We start from the raw sequence: 15,407 nt of genomic DNA on the forward strand, positions 1-15,407 counted from the left end.
TAGTGGTTGCACAACATTGTGACTACATTAAATACCACTGAATTATATACTTTAAGAGGGTTAATTGTATGTTACGTGAATACAGTGAAAGAATAATAACATTTTTAAGCTGACTCAAGAAGAAATAGAAAATATTAATAATTATATATCTAATAAGAAATTAGAGAAGTTCTCCTGCAGGTTATCACTGCAGTGGCTTGGGTCACTGCTGTGGCACAGGTTTGATCCCTGACCTACAAACTCCCGTAAGCTGTGGTTGCAGCCCGAAAAAGAAAAATATGGATATGTTATTAAAACATTACCACAAAGAAACTATAAGCCAGGTATCTTCACCAGTGAATTCCTCCAAACAGTTAAAGAAAAAATTCCACTCTTATAGGACTTTTCCAGAGAATAGAAGTAGAAGAAATACTTCTCAACTCATGGGAAGCCAGATAATTTTGATTTAAAAGCCTGACATGGAGTTCCCGTCGTGGCGCAGTGCTTAACGAATCCGACTAGGAACCATGAGGTCGCGGGTTCGGTTCCTGCCCTTGCTCAGTGGGTTAACGATCCGGCATTGCCGTGAGCTGTGGTGTAGGTTGCAGACGCGGCTCGGATCCCGCGTTGCTGTGGCTCTGGCGTAGGCCGGTGGCTACAGCTCCGATTCAACCCCTAGCCTGGGAACCTCCATATGCCGCGGAAGTGGCCCAAGAGATAGCAACAACAACAACAACAAAAAGACAAAAGACAAAAAAAATAAATAAATAAAATTAAATTAAAAAATAAATAAATAAATAAAAATAAAATTAAAAGCCTGACAAAGACATTACAAGAAAGGAAATTATCAACCCCTCTCTCTCATGATCAAAATGTTAGTATATCAGATTCAGTGATGTACAAAAGAATAATACATCACAACCAAGTGGAGTTTGTTCCAGGAATGAAGATTGTTTTAACATTGAAAATCAATCAATGCAATATACCACATTAACAATAAAAAGAGGGAAAAATGTAATGGGAAAAAAAGCACTTGATAAAAACTAATACCTATTTTTGATTTTTTTAATCTAAAACTAGGCTACAAGGGAACTTTGTTTATTTGAACCAAGGGTGTCTACAAAAAAAATCTAGAGAGGAGTTCCTGTCGTGGCTCAGTGGTTGGTGAATCCGACTAGGAACCATGAGGTTACGGGTTCGATCCCTGGCCTTGCTCAGTGGGTTAAGGATCTGGCGTTGCCGTGAGCTGTGGTGTAGGTTGCAGACACGGCTCGGATCCTGCGTTGCTATGGCTCTGGTGTAGGCCGGCGGCTACAGCTCCGACTTGACCCCTAGCCTGGAAACCTCCATATGCCGCGGGAGCGGCCCTAGAAAAGGCAAAAAAGACAAAAAGAAAAAAATCTAGAGAAAACATCATACTTGATAGTAACATATTGATAAGGATATTCACTGTTACCACTTTTGTTTATTATTGTGTTGGAGGTCCTACCCAGTAGAAGAATTGGTGTAGCAGCTTTATTCATAATCCCAAACTGGAAGTAACCTAAATATTTTTCAGCAGTAGAATAGATAATTTTATATTCATTCCTGCAACGGAATACTATATGTTAGTCAAAAGGACTAGTGCAACAACATGGATGAATTTCATAAATAATTGTTGACTAAAAGAAGCAAACAGGAGGAGTTCCTGTCGTGGAGCAGTGGAAACAAATCTGACTAAGAACCATGAGGTTGCAGGTTCAATCCCAGGCCTCACCCAGTGGGTTAAGGATCCAGTGTTGCCGCAAGCTGTGGTGGAGGTTGCAGACGCAGCTCTGATCTGGTGGTGCTGTGGTTGTGGCATAGGCCAGCAGCTACAGCTCTTATCAGACCTCTAGCCTGGGAACCTCCATATGCTGTGGGTATGGCCCTAAAAAGACCCAAAAAAAATAGTGAAAAAAAAAGAAGGTGCAAACACAAAAGAACATATATCAAATGAAAACAAGCATAGTTAATCTACAATGAGAAAAATTAGGTTAGTTTTAAGGATGGGTATTGATTGAATGGGGGAGACTCATTTCAGGGATGCTGGAAATGTTCTGTGCATTGATCTGGGTGATAGTTACACCTGTATAATTTTTTTTGTCTTTTTTTTGTTGTTGTTGTTGTTGTTGTTGTTGTTGTTGTTGTTGCTATTTCTTGGGCCGCTTCCGCGGCATATGGAGGTTCCCAGGCTAGGGGTTGAATCAGAGCTGTAGCCACCGGCCTACGCCAGAGCCACAGCAACGCGGGATCCGAGCCGCGTCTGCAACCTACACCACAGCTCACGGCAACGCCGGATCTTTAACCCACTGAGCAAGGGCAGGGACCGAACCCACAACCTCATGGTTCCTAGTCAGATTCGTTAACCACTGCGCCACGACGGGAACTCCTAATTATTTTTTAAATATTTATCTGTATTGAAGCTTTTGTACATTATTATGTGTATGATACTTTGATTTTTAATTAATAAAAATGTGATATATTAAATGTTATTGAAATAAGTGGACTGTTGTCAATATAAAAAGAATTGAGGCCTCATTAAAACATTTGGGATTTTGTTTTAATGAGATTTCACTTGAACTTACATATTTGGATGATGTTTTATGGTTCACTGGTCACTTTCTCATAACATGGTAACAGATATGTCATTCGGGTGTATTCTTGAGTAAATTCTGGATTTTAAACCATAAATGATATAAATTAATACCAAAAGTCAGTTTAATTTTTTTTTCAAATTGTTATGTTGGAAATCTCAATATTGCATTGCTTATTTTTGTCTTTTAGGCTAAGACATCAAGCACACAAAGAATTTTATGCCTACAAACAGGTGAGAGATTTTTAAGACTGGCTTTAATGGTATTTTTTACCAAAAAATGAGAACTCAGATTTCCACTCATATTTTAAACTGGGACTGGATTTCCTTGTCTTCATTTTAGCATTTTGCTTGCCAGTTTGCAGTACAAAATAAATCAGCTTCACTTTAAGTGTTTTTTCCCTTCTTAAGTATTATTTGAAGTTATAGAAAGTTCAGATAATATAATTTAACAGGGAATTTGGCCAACATTTTGCAAAAAGGAAATGCTTCAGCTTAAAATCCTTAAAGTTACTAGTATCCCAGTGGAGTTCAGAGAGTCCGTTAAATGAATTTTTTACCTTCTCTTTTTTTTAAGCTGCCTTAGATTTTTTTTAATTGTTATTTCCCCAATACAATTTTTTTCTACCGTGTAGCATGGTGAGCCAGTTACACATACATGTACCCATACTTTTTTCTCAGATTATCAGGCTCCATCACAAGTGACTAGACATATTTCCCAGGATCTCATTGCTTATCCATTCCAAAGGCAGTAGTCTGCATCTATTAACCCCAAGCTCCCAGTCCACCCCAGTCCCTCCCCCTTGGCAACCACAAGTCTATTCTCCAAATCCATGATTTTCTTTTTTGTGGAAAGGTTCATTTGTGCTGTATATTAGATTCCAGATATAAGTGATATCATATAGTATTTGTCTTTCTCTTTCTGACGTACTTCACTCAATATGAGAGTCTCTAGTTCCATCCATGTTGCTGCAAGTGGCATTATTTTGTTCTTTTTATGGCTGCGTAGTATTCCATTGTATATATATACCACATCTTCCTAATTCAATCATCTGATGGACATTTGGGTGTTTCCATGTCTTGGCTATTGTGAATAGTGCTGCAATGAACATGCAGGTGCATGTGTCTTTTTTAAGGAAAGTTTTGTCCGAATATATGCCCAAGAATGGGATTGCTGGATCACATGGTAGTTCTCTGTGTAGTTTTCTAAGGCACCTCTATACTGTTCTCCATAGTGGTTGTACCAGCTCACATTCCCACCAACAGTGCAGGAGGGTTCCCTCTTCTCCACAACCCCTCTAGCACTTGTTATTTGTGGACTTATTAATGATGGCCATTCTGACTGGTGTGAGGTGGTATCTCATGGTAGTTTTGATTTGCATTTCTCTAATAATCAGTGATGTTGAGCATTTTTTCATGTGCTTGTTGGCCATCTGTATATCTTCCTTGGAGAAATGTCTATTCAAGTCTTTTGCCCATTTTTCAATTGGATTGTTGACTTTTTTGCTGTTGAGTTGTATAAATTGTTTGTATATTCTAGAGATTAAGCCCTTGTCAGTTACATTGTTTGAAACTATTTTCTCCCATTCTGTAAGTTGTCTTTTTTTTTCTTTTTTTTTTTTTTTGTCTTTTGTCTTTTTAGAGCCACACCCATGGCATATGGAGGTTCCCAGGCTAGGAGTCTAATCGGAGCTGTAGCTGCTGGCCTACGCCACAGCCACAGCAATGCCAGATCCAAGCCACATCTGCAACCTACACCACAGCTCACGGCAATGCCGTATCCTTAACCCACCAAGCGAGGCCAGGGATTGAACCTGCAACCTCGTGGTTCCTAGTCAGATTCGTTTCCACTGTGCCATGATGGTACTTCCGTAAGTTTTCTTTTTCTTTTCTTTTTGGTTTCCTTTGCTGTATGAAAGCTTGTCAGTTTGATTAGGTCCCATTGGTTTATTTTTTGCTTTTATTTCTGTTGTTTGGGGAGATTGACCTGAGAAAACATTTGTAAGGTTGATGTCAGAGAATGTTTTGCCTATGTTATCTTCCAGGAGTTTGATGGTGTCTTGGACAATACCTTTTAAAATTGTACCCCAAAAAATCAAATACCTGGGAATACTCCTTACCAAGGAAGTGAGAGACTTATATGCTGAGAACTATAAAGCATTAATCAAGGAAATTAAAGAAGATGTAAAGGAATGGAAAGATATTCCATGCTCCTGGGTTGGAAAAATTGATATTGTAAAAATGGCCATACTACCCAAAGCAATCTACAGATTCAATGCAGTCCCTATCAAATTACCCATGACATTTTTCACAGAACTAGAACAAACAATCCAAAAATTTATATGGAACCACAAAAGACACAGAATTGTCAAGGCAATTCTGAGGAACAAAAACCAAGCAGGAGGCATAACTCTCCCAAACTTCAGGCACTATTACAAAGCCACAGTAATCAAAACAGTGTGGTTCTGGTACCAAAACAGACAGACAGACCAATGGAACAGAATATAGAACCCAGAAATAAACCCAGACACCCTATAGTCAATTAATCTTTGACAAAGGAGGCAAGAACATAAAATGGGAAAAAGACAGTCTTTTCAGCAAGCATTGCTGGGAAACCTGGACAGCTGCATGCAAAGCAATGAAACTAGAACACACCCTCGCACCATGCACAAAAATAAATCAAAATGGCCGAATGATTTGTTCTTTAAGGTAATAAGTTTAACTTTTCTTAAAGGCCAGCATCTTCCATGTGTCATCCATTAATATTTTACCACTGATCCAAACCATGGGTGTGGTTGTTCCTTAATTTTCTTTTGACCCTAAGCATGAAATTATTTTTATTGTATTGTCCTTAGCAATTCTGGTGGGCGGGGAGGAGGGGGGGCAAGCTGTAGTTCATCTGGGTCTTTAATATTGCTGACACTGATGTTACAGAACATCATCATCTTAGGATCACATATCTTTTTGTCAATCTTTGTCTCTTTGAAATCTGAGCTCATTGGTGAGTTCCTTTGATGTCCTTAAGTAACCCCACACTCTTCCCCATGGGTCTCATTGGAGATTCACATACAGAGATGAGTGTGTTAATTTTCTCAATGAATGAATCTTTTTGTCTCAATTCTATCATCATCTTGACAACCTGTAAGATATTTGAATTAAGTTAACTAGGAGGTAAAATTGGCCTTGGCAATCATTTAAAAGAGGAGATTGATAGTATTAATAAAGTCACAAGACAGATGGTAAAAATGGTCTTTAAAATACTGAATTGGGGAGTTCTCTTGTGGCACAGCAGGCTAAGAATCTGGAATGGTCTGGAGTTCCCATTGTGGCACAGTGGAAACAAATCTGACTAGGAATCATGAGGTTGTGGGTTCGATTCCTGGCCTTGCTCAGTGAGTTAAGGATCTGGAGTTGCCATGAGCTGTGGTGTAGGATTGCAGACATGGCTTGGATCTGGCATTGCTGTGGCTGTGGTGTTTAAAAAAAAGAGAGAGAGAGAAAAGACTGTGACATTGTCACTGCTACAGCTTGTGTCACAGTGGTCCCTGGCCCAGGAACGTCCACATGCCATAGGCATGGCCAAAGACAATTTTTTTTTTTTTTTTTTTGCTTTTTAGGGCCATACCCACGGCATATGGAGTTCCCAGGCTAGGGGTCTAAGCGGAGCTACAGCTGCCTGCCTACATCACAGCCACAGCAATGCTAGATCCAAGCTGTGTCTGACTACACCATGGCTCACGGCAATGGCAACACTGGATCCTTAACCCACTGAACGAGGCCAGGGATCAAACGCATACCCTCATCGTTCCTAGTCAGATTCATTTCCACCGCACCATGACAGGAACTCCAAAAAATTTTTTTTAATTTTTAGTAAAAAAAATATACTGAATTGGAAATTTATATGTCTCTGTATAGCTGGATGGTAATTTCTGGTTGTTATTTCTGAAAATTATGATTTGCCCTCAAAATCATTCTTTCTTGGAGTTCCGTCGTGGCCCAGTGGTTAATGAATCCAACTAGGAACCATGAGGTTGCAGGTTCAATCCCTGGCCTCACTCAGTGGGTTAAGGATCCAGCGTTGCTGTGAGCTGTGGTGTAGATCACAGACGTGGCTCAGATTTGGCATTGCTGTGGCTCTGGCATAGGCCGGCAGCTACAGCTCCAATTAGACCCCTAGCCTGGGAACCTCCATATGCCTCGGGAGTGGCCCTAGAAAAGGCAAAAAGACCAAAAAAAAATCATTTTTTCTTTAGGTATAAGATAGTCAAAATTTAGAGATTTTCCCCATATTTCACTTTCCTGTTTTTTCATTTTAAGATGAAATATAATTCTAATAAGCTACGTTTCTTCTCAGAAATGTTTTTTAAATTTATTTTATTGAGGTATAGTTGATTTACAATGTGTTAGTTTCTTTTCTTTTTTTTTTTTTTCCCTTTTTCAGCCACACCTGAAATATATGGAAGTTTCCAGGCCACGGATCAAATCCAAGCCACATCTGCAACCTACACCACAGCTGCGGCAACACCAGATCCTTAACCCACTTTGCCACTGCAGCAACTCCTACAATGTGGTAGTTTCTGTTGTACAACATAGTGATTCGGATATAGATATATATATATATATATATATAATAGTTTGCATTTGCTGATCCCAAACTCACAACCCACCCATCACCCAACCTCCACTTGGCAGCCACAAGTCTGTTCTCTGTGTCTGTGAGTCTGTTTCTGTTCTGTATTAATAAGTTCATTTGTCATATTTTAGATTCTACATATAAATAATATCGCATGGTGTTTGTCTTTCTCTTTCTCACTTACCTCACTTAGTGTGACAATCTCTAGATCCATCCTTGTTGCTGCAAATGGCATTATTTTATTCTTTTTAATGGCTGAGTACTGTTCTATTGTATATACATACCACATGTTCTTTATCCTTCATTTGTTGATGGACTTGGTTGCTCTCATGTCTTGGCTATTGTAAGTAGTGCTGCTGTGAACATTGGGATACATGCTTCTTTTCAAATTATGTTTTTCTCTAGATATATACCTGGGAGTGAGATTGCTGGATCATATGGCAACTCTATTTTCAGTTTTTTAGGGACCCTCCATACTGTTTTCCATAGTGGCTATACCAGTTTGCATAACCACCAACAGTGGAAGAAGGTTCCCTTTTCTCCACGCCCTCTCCAGCATTTATTATATGTAGACTTCTTAATGAGGGCTGTTCTGACTTGTGTGAGGTAGTACGTCATTGTAGTTCTCATTTGCATTTCTCCAGTAATTAGCAATGCTGAGCATTTTTTCATGTGCCTATTTGCCATCTGTATGTCTTCTTTAGAGAAATGTCTATTTTATTTCTTTATTGGGTTGTTTCTTTGTTTTGGTGTTGCTATCTTTTCTTAATTTTTAATTTTTTTATTAAAGTATAGTTGATTTACAATGTTGTACCAATTTTTGCTGTACAGCAAAATGACTCAGTCATACATATATACCTTCTTTTTTTTAATATTCTTTTCCATCATGGTCTGTCTCAGGAGATTGGATCTAGTTCCCTGTACTATGTAATAGGACCTTTTTAATCCATTTTCTAAATGTAATAGTTTGCAGCTACTAACCCCAAACTCCCAGTCCATCTCCCTCCCTCCCCCTTCTGCCTTGGCAACCATAAGTCTGTTCTCCATGTCTGTGAGTCTGTTCTATAGATAGGTTCATTTGTGCCATATTTTAGATTCTACATATAGGAGATATCATAGTGTATTTGTCTTTCTCTTTGTGACTTACTTCACTTAGTATGATAATCTCTAGGTCCATTCTTGTTGTTGCAAATGGCATTATTTCATTCTTTTTACAGTTTAGTAGTATTCCATTGTATATATGTAATACATCTTGTTAATCCATTCATCTTTTGATGGACATTTAGGTTGTTTGCATGTATTGGTTATTGTGAATAGTGCTGCTGTGAACTTAGGAGTGCATGTATCTTTTTGAATGAAACTTTTGTCTGGATATATGCCCAGGAATGGGATTTCTGGATCATATTGTAGTTCTATATTTAGTTTTCTGAGGAACCCCCATACTATTTTCCATAGTGGTTGTACCAGTTTGCATTCCCACCAACAGTGTAGGAGGGGTCCTTTTTCTCCACACCCTTTTCAGCATTTGTCCTTTATAGACTTATTAATGATGGCCACTCTGACCAGTATGAAGTGATACCTCACTGTAGTTTTGATTTGCATTTCTCCAATAATTAGTGATGCTGAGCATCTTTTCTTGCACCTATTGGCCATCTGTGTGTCTTCTTTGGAGAAATATCTATTTAGGTCTTCTGCTCATTTCTTGATTGGGTCGTTTGGAGGGGTGAGTATTGTCATTATTGAGTTGTCTGAACTGTTTGTATATTTTGAAAATTAAGCCCTTGTCAGTCACATTGTTTGCAAATATTTTCCATTCTGTCATTTGTCTTTTTGTTTTGTTTAGTTTACTTTGGTATGCAGAAGCTTCTAAGTTTGATTAAGCCCCATTTGTTCAGAAATGTCCTTTTTAAGTGGCAATCCACCCTCTTGTCACTTTGCATTCCTTTTGACTGATACCCAGTCACCACAAAGTCAGGTTAAAGATAGCGCCTGGATGAATTTTAAGCACATTTACATAACTCTGCATAGAACTAAAGTTTTCTGAGGATGGTGATGTATAATAATAAGCAGAACTTCCAAAATTAAGATTGACCTTCCAGAGTTCTTATCATGGCTCAGTGGTTAACGAACCCAACTAGTATCCATGAGGACACAGGTTTGATCCCTGGCCTTGCTCAGTGGGTTAAGAGTTTGGCATTACCATGAGCTGTGGTATAGGTTGCAGACGCAGCTTGTATCCAGTGTTACTGTGGCTGTGGCATAGGCTGGCAGCTAAAGCTCCGACTCAACCCCTAACCTGGGAACCTCCATATGCTGTAGATGCGGCCCTAAAAAGACAAAAGCAAAAAAAAAAAAAAAAAAAAAAAAAAAAAAAAGATCGAGCTTCCTTTTCACTCTTTTATAAATCAGTCAGTCCCATGAGCCAAATACTGTGTTTCACCATATCATAAGACAACGATCTCATTTATTTCCCTCCCATATTAACACTTTCTGTAGATAGGCATGTGTTAATTAATGTCTTTTCCCAAAATTTAATCTGTTCTCAAAGAGATTTTAAAATTGACTTTCAGGAGAATATTATAACATTGCTCAAATTAAAAGAATGTTGCTAAAATGTTCTGTCTCAAACTTGTAAGGAATCCCCTCCAAGACTGAATATGAGGGGAAATGAGCTATATACACAAAAGAAAAATACTTGTGAGTATAATGAGGAATATTTTAAACTATATATTTAAATGGGCATAAGAGCATACATTTTTGTCTTACAGGTTATATTAAAAGAGAAAGTAAAAGAACTGAATTTACATGAGGTAAGTATTTTAACTTCTTCTTGAGCTGTGTTCTAATAGAACTGATATATAATGGAATGCTTAAACACCTTTATTTTCAGAAGCTGAAAAAATTAGACTGATTTTGATCAGCTTCATAGAATATTTGAGGGTGAGGTCACATAAAAATCTTCTTTGTGAAGACTTCTAGGGGAGTAAAATAACTCGGTTTTAGTAGGAAAGTCCAGCGTAAGTTGTAATAGCAGCAGAGTTGCTGCTTGCTGTCCATTCTATACAAGCAGGAGATAGAGATAAATTAGTTTCACTACTCAAGATGAATTTGCACTAATTTCACTTTTGAAAATGTTCCCAGTAGTCCTTTCTTACCAAAGGCACAAGAAAGGCAGTGATTACTTCATGAGGGTGGGGATTTAAGGAGGTGAGACAGAGGGATGAAATAGGGAAGAACATATAGGGAGAGATAGGAACTTTCGGGATTGTCTCTTGATGAGGTTGCATGTCTGGGGTGTTTACTATGTTGTCATGCTTTCTAAGTTAAAAACAAAAGTGTGTGTGTATGCTGCTGTACACCTTAAGACACATAGTGTATAATAATTCTTGTTTATTTTGTTCTTTGTGTTGTCTCTGATTACAAATGTTCAGAATTTTTATTTTTAATTTTAGAGGCCTTTCTCTTCCTCCCTTTCTAAGTTTTTAAACTGGTGTTTACCACAAAGACTTGGAAAGCTGCATGTTGTAATATTTACGTTTACTATAACCCAACTGTGGTGAAGCTACATTGCCAATCTCTTCAAAGAGAGTTAATTTGTGAAATTATTTGAATAATAATAATAATGATTTATATTAGAATTCATCTACTGGTACTTTGCTCTTTCTGCATACTTTTTATCTAAGAGTTGATATGGTATGGCATTTCAGACCTAACCTTGGATTAAACTCAAGCATCAGTTACTGTTTGATTTTTTTTTAATTTCCCAAAATGGTAATAGAAGGTGATTCTCTTCTATTTGGGGCCTTTTTGATGACCATAAATGAAAAGATTAAATTCTGACATACATTAGTAATATTGAATAGAAGTCTTCCTTATTGGTTTGACCCATTAGTTTAGAATCTTTATCCTGAATAAGTGCATTGTGTTGCATCATTATGTATCAGTTATATCCCAGCCACACCCTACCCACCAATTCCAGTTTCTCTGTAACTAAGAAGACCTAACCTTGCTCTCCAATGTGTCTCTAGAGGCCAATCTTGGGTTTTTTTGGGGTCTTTTTGCTGTTCATTTGGTCCTTTCCTGGTGCATTTCTTTGTGTTGAAACTATTTTGCCAAACGTTTTTGTGTGTGTACAGTCCTCTAGCTTAATTATATAGTGACACATAGCTTCGTCCTATATAAGCACATGAAATTTCAATATGAATAATGTTATTCATGAATTATAATAGTGGATAATCAGAGACAAGCTAAATATCTATCAGTAGTGTAACAATTCAATAAAACCTGATACACTGAAAGATTATCCACCAAGAGAAGGAGAGAGTGAGAAAAAGAAGGAAGGAAACTCGATACAGTGATTCATACAGTGAGGTACTACAGCAGGCTCTGTAATTAAGGAATAAGCTCGATCCACAAATATGCCAACCTAGATGAATCTTGAACTAGATACTGAAAAAGCAAGTTGCAAAATGATAGAAATGTTTGTATCACATATTTAAACTAAAATAAACACCTTTTTCATGGATTTATATGCATACTACATGGTATTTGAGAAAGATACATAATGATCACACGAAGAAGGAAAGAAAAGAGAAAAGAGGAACTTTGAGGAAGTTGGTCCAAAAGGATGTTAATTTTTATATAATGTTCTTAATTTTAAAGAAGGCAAGTAATTTAATATATTAATTTAAAAATGTAGGAGTTCCCGCCATGGCATAGTGGGTTAAGAATCTGACTGCTGCAGCTGGGGTTGCTCTGGAGGCAGAGGTTCAAGGATCTGGTGTTGCCATAGCTGTAGCTGAGGTCACAGCTGTAGTTCGGGAACTTCCAGATGCCATGGGTGTGACCACAAAATTAAAAAATAAGAGAGAAGGAACAAAATGAAACAATATCATTGCAGTTCCCACTGTGGCACAGTGGGTTAATGATCTGGCTTGTCTCTGTAGCATTGCTGGTTCCATCCCCAGTCTGGCCCAGTGGGTTAAGGATCTGGCATAGCCACAGCTGTGGCATAGGTCACAGATGTGATTCAGATTTGATCCCTGGCCTAGGAACTACCATATGCCATGGGTGTAGCCAAAGAAAACTGTTGAGGAGTTCCCTTATGACACAGTGGGTTAAGGATCCAGCATTGTCACTGCCATGGCTTGGGTCACTGCTATGGTGCAGCTTCAGTCCCTGGCCCAGGAACTTCCACATGCCACAGATGCAGCCAAATAAATAAATAAATAAAAATACAGTTGACTCTTGAACAACATGGGTTTGAACTGCATGGGTCCACTTAAATGCAGATTTTTTTTTTTCAGTAGCAAATACTGCAGTACTATAGGATCTGTGTTGGTTGAATTTATGGATACAGAGGAACTGAAGATACAGACAAACCATGGATACAGAGGGCCAACTGTAAATTATAACCCCCCTGTGTTGTGTTCAGGGGTCAACTGTAATTTTAAAGTTACTGAATACATAAAAATGTCAGACACTGTACTAAACCATGGAGACACAAAGAAGCATAACTAATCTCTGCTCGGCTCAGATCACTTCAGAGGCATGGGTTTGATCCCCAACCCAGCATGGTGGGTTGAAGGTCCAGCATTGTTGCAACTGCAGCATAGGTCACAGCTGAGGCTTGGATTCAATCCCTGGCCCACAGACTTCCATATGCTATGGAGCAGCCATTAAAAAAAAAAAAAAAAAAAAAAAAAAAAAAAAAGTCAGGGATTTCCTGAGCAGCACAACCATTTTTAGGTTGCTTTCATAGTTTTCAAAGATTCCAAACCTAAATGATACCCAAACTGGAAATGCTACCTTTGCAGAAGGCATAATCATCCTCATAACTATTCAAGGAAATGTATAATAATTAGTGTCCACCACCACCATCATAGAATGATTATCTATTTAAAGGAAAATCCTTTTGGCTAAATTACCTGAGCTGTGGGTCATTTTTATTGTGTGACATTATCTCCCCCACATAACTGTCCATTCCCTAGTTTGCATTCTCTGTAAATTTATAGAGTATGTCAACCCCTTGAAAATTATCAAATCCTTCCTGGGATCATGTACTCTATGAAATACTAGAAAACTAGGCTTAAGTATACATGCTACAGTCACTATAAAGTAGTTTTCCCTTGAAACATGTTTTATTTATGGGAATAATCTCAGTGTAAAGTAAATGGAATTACATATACAAGGTGGCAAGATTACCAAGATGTCCGTTTCTTCATATAATTTATCTTAGAAGCAAGGAAACACACTTTAAACATTTTAGTTAAGTTTGGAGTTCCCATCATGGCTCAGCAGTTAATGAATCCAACTAGGAACCATGAGGTTGTGGGTTCGATCCCTGGCCTCACTCAATGGGTTAAGGATCTGGCATTGCTGTGAGATCTGGCATAGGCCGGCAGCTACAGCTCCTATTAGACCCCTAGCCTGGGAACCTCCACATGCCATGCCTCCACAGGTGCAGCCCTAGAAAAGGCGAAAAAAAACAAAACAAAAAATTAGTTAAGTTTATCACTATATGCAGATGACATGATACTATATATAGAAAACTGTAAGGACTCTATGCAAAAACTACTCAAACTGATAAGCGAATTCAGCAAAGTAGTAAGATACATGATTAACATTCAGAAATTGGTTCCCAAAAAAAAAAAAAAAAAAAAAAAAAAGGGAGTTCCCGTCGTAGCGCAGTGGTTAAGGAATCCGACTAGGAACCATGAGGTTGCGGGTTCGATCCCTGCCCTTGCTCAGTGGGTTAACGATCCGGCGTTGCCATGAGCTGTGGTGTAGGTTGCAGACGCAGCTCGGATCCCACGCTGCTGTAGCTCTGGCATAGGCCGGTGGCTACAGCTCCAATTAGGCCCCTAGCCTGGGAACCTCCATATGCCGCGGAAGCAGCCCAAAGAAATAGCAAAAAGACAAAAAAAAAAAAAAAAAAAAAAAAAGAAAAAAGAAAAAGAAATTGGTTCCATTTCTGTATGCTACCAATGAAATATTTAAGAGAATATTAAAAAATAATACCTTTTAAAATCACACACCCCCAAAATTCTTTTTTTTTCGTTTTTTTTGGTCTTTTAGGCCACACCCTCGGCATATGAAAATTCCTGGGCTAGGGGTTGAGTAGGAGCTGTAGCCACTGGCCTACACCACAGCTACAGCAACGCCAGATCTGAGCCATGTCTGTGACCTATACTTCAGGTTATGCAACACCAGATCCTCAACCCACTGAGCAAGGCCAGGCATCAAACCTGTGTCCTCAAGGATGCTAGTCAGATTCCTTTCCACTAAGCCGCGATAGAAAATTAAATACCTAGGAATAAACCTGACCAAGGAGGTGAAAGACTTACGAGCTGAGAACTGTAAAACACTAATCAAGGAAAGTAAAGAGGATTCAAAGAAATGGAAAGATATCCCATGCTCCTGGATTAGAAGAATTAATAATGTTAAAATGGCCATACTGCCCAAAGCAAACTACAGATTTAATGTGATTCCTGTCAAGTTACCTATGACATCTTTCACAGAACTAGAACAAATAATCCAAAATTTATATGGAGCCGTATTAAAAGACCCAGAATTGCCAAAACAATTCTGAGGGGAAAACAGACAAAATTAAAAAAAGCAAGAGGTATAACTCTCCCAATCTTCAGACAATATTACAAAGCTACAGTAATCAATACAGTGTGGTACTGGTACAAAAACAGACATACAGATCAATGGAACAGAATAGAGACCCCAGAAATAACCCCAGACACCTATGGTCAATTAATCTTCGACAGAGGAGGCAAGAATATAAAACAGGAAAAAGACTCTTCAGCAAGTGGTGTGGGCACAACTGGACAGCTGCATGTAAATCAATGAAACTAGAATACCACCCTCACATCATGCACAAAAATAAATTTGAAATGGCTTAAGGACTTAAAAATAAGACAAGACACCATAAAACTCCTAGAAGAGAACATAAGCAAAACATTCTCTGACATAAACAGTACAAAAGTCTTCTTAGGTCAGTCTCCCAAGCCAATAGAAATAAAAACAAAAATTTTTTAAATGGGACCTAATCAAACTTACAAGATTTTCACAGCAAAGGGAAACATTAAAAAATGAAAAGACAGCATTCGGAATGGAAAAAAATATTTGCAAATGATGCAACCAATAAGGACATAATCTGCAAAATATATAAAC

General features: G+C 38.2%; 1 protein-coding gene across 3 annotated transcripts in view; it reads left to right on the forward strand.

Moving 5' to 3' along the window:
• RNF24 (ring finger protein 24) overlaps positions 1-15,407 on the forward strand; it is a 93,860-nt gene that overhangs the window by 65,022 nt on the left and 13,431 nt on the right. For all 3 annotated transcript variants that reach the window (XM_085003465.1, XM_021078063.2, XM_003134311.7), the window contains exons 3-4: positions 2,785-2,827; positions 9,995-10,036. In XM_085003465.1, coding sequence (XP_084859591.1) covers positions 2,785-2,827; positions 9,995-10,036 — 85 coding nt within the window. The remainder of the gene's footprint in view (positions 1-2,784; positions 2,828-9,994; positions 10,037-15,407) is intronic.

Source organism: Sus scrofa, chromosome 17, assembly GCF_054392235.1.
Source record: "Sus scrofa isolate SSC_HxYL_T2T_F1_AM1 chromosome 17, Sscrofa_HxYL_maternal_Yorkshire_Landrace_v2.0, whole genome shotgun sequence".
NCBI classification, from domain to species: Eukaryota; Metazoa; Chordata; class Mammalia; order Artiodactyla; family Suidae; genus Sus; species Sus scrofa.